At 62.2% G+C, this 217-nt stretch overlaps 1 protein-coding gene across 1 annotated transcript in view; it reads right to left on the bottom strand.

The window, feature by feature from the left end:
- Window positions 1–140, bottom strand: part of NOC4L (nucleolar complex associated 4 homolog (S. cerevisiae)) — a 7,921-nt gene extending 7,781 nt beyond the window's left edge. The window contains exon 1 of the mRNA XM_010182111.1: window positions 39–140. Coding sequence (XP_010180413.1) covers window positions 39–110 — 72 coding nt within the window. The 5' untranslated portion in view covers window positions 111–140. The remainder of the gene's footprint in view (window positions 1–38) is intronic.
- Between the last annotated feature and the right edge of the window lie 77 nt (window positions 141–217).

Here is a 217-nt window from a genome sequence, read left to right on the forward strand (position 1 = left end):
ACATGAACCCGTGCATCAGCAGCAGGCTCAGCACCCACCTTGACCGAGAAGGCATCGTGGCCCATCAGCTCGGCCAAGCAGCCCACGCAGTCGTTGTAGCGGTGCCTCATCCAGATCCTGTATTTGTCCTCAGCGCTGTAGGTGTCTGAGAGGTGGAACAGAGAAGTTTCGGAAGCTCGGAGCGGCCGGGACGAGCCCCGGGCTCAGGGCCCTGCCT

This window comes from Mesitornis unicolor, unplaced genomic scaffold (assembly GCF_000695765.1).
Source record: "Mesitornis unicolor isolate BGI_N332 unplaced genomic scaffold, ASM69576v1 scaffold45143, whole genome shotgun sequence".
NCBI lineage: Eukaryota > Metazoa > Chordata > Aves > Mesitornithiformes > Mesitornithidae > Mesitornis > Mesitornis unicolor.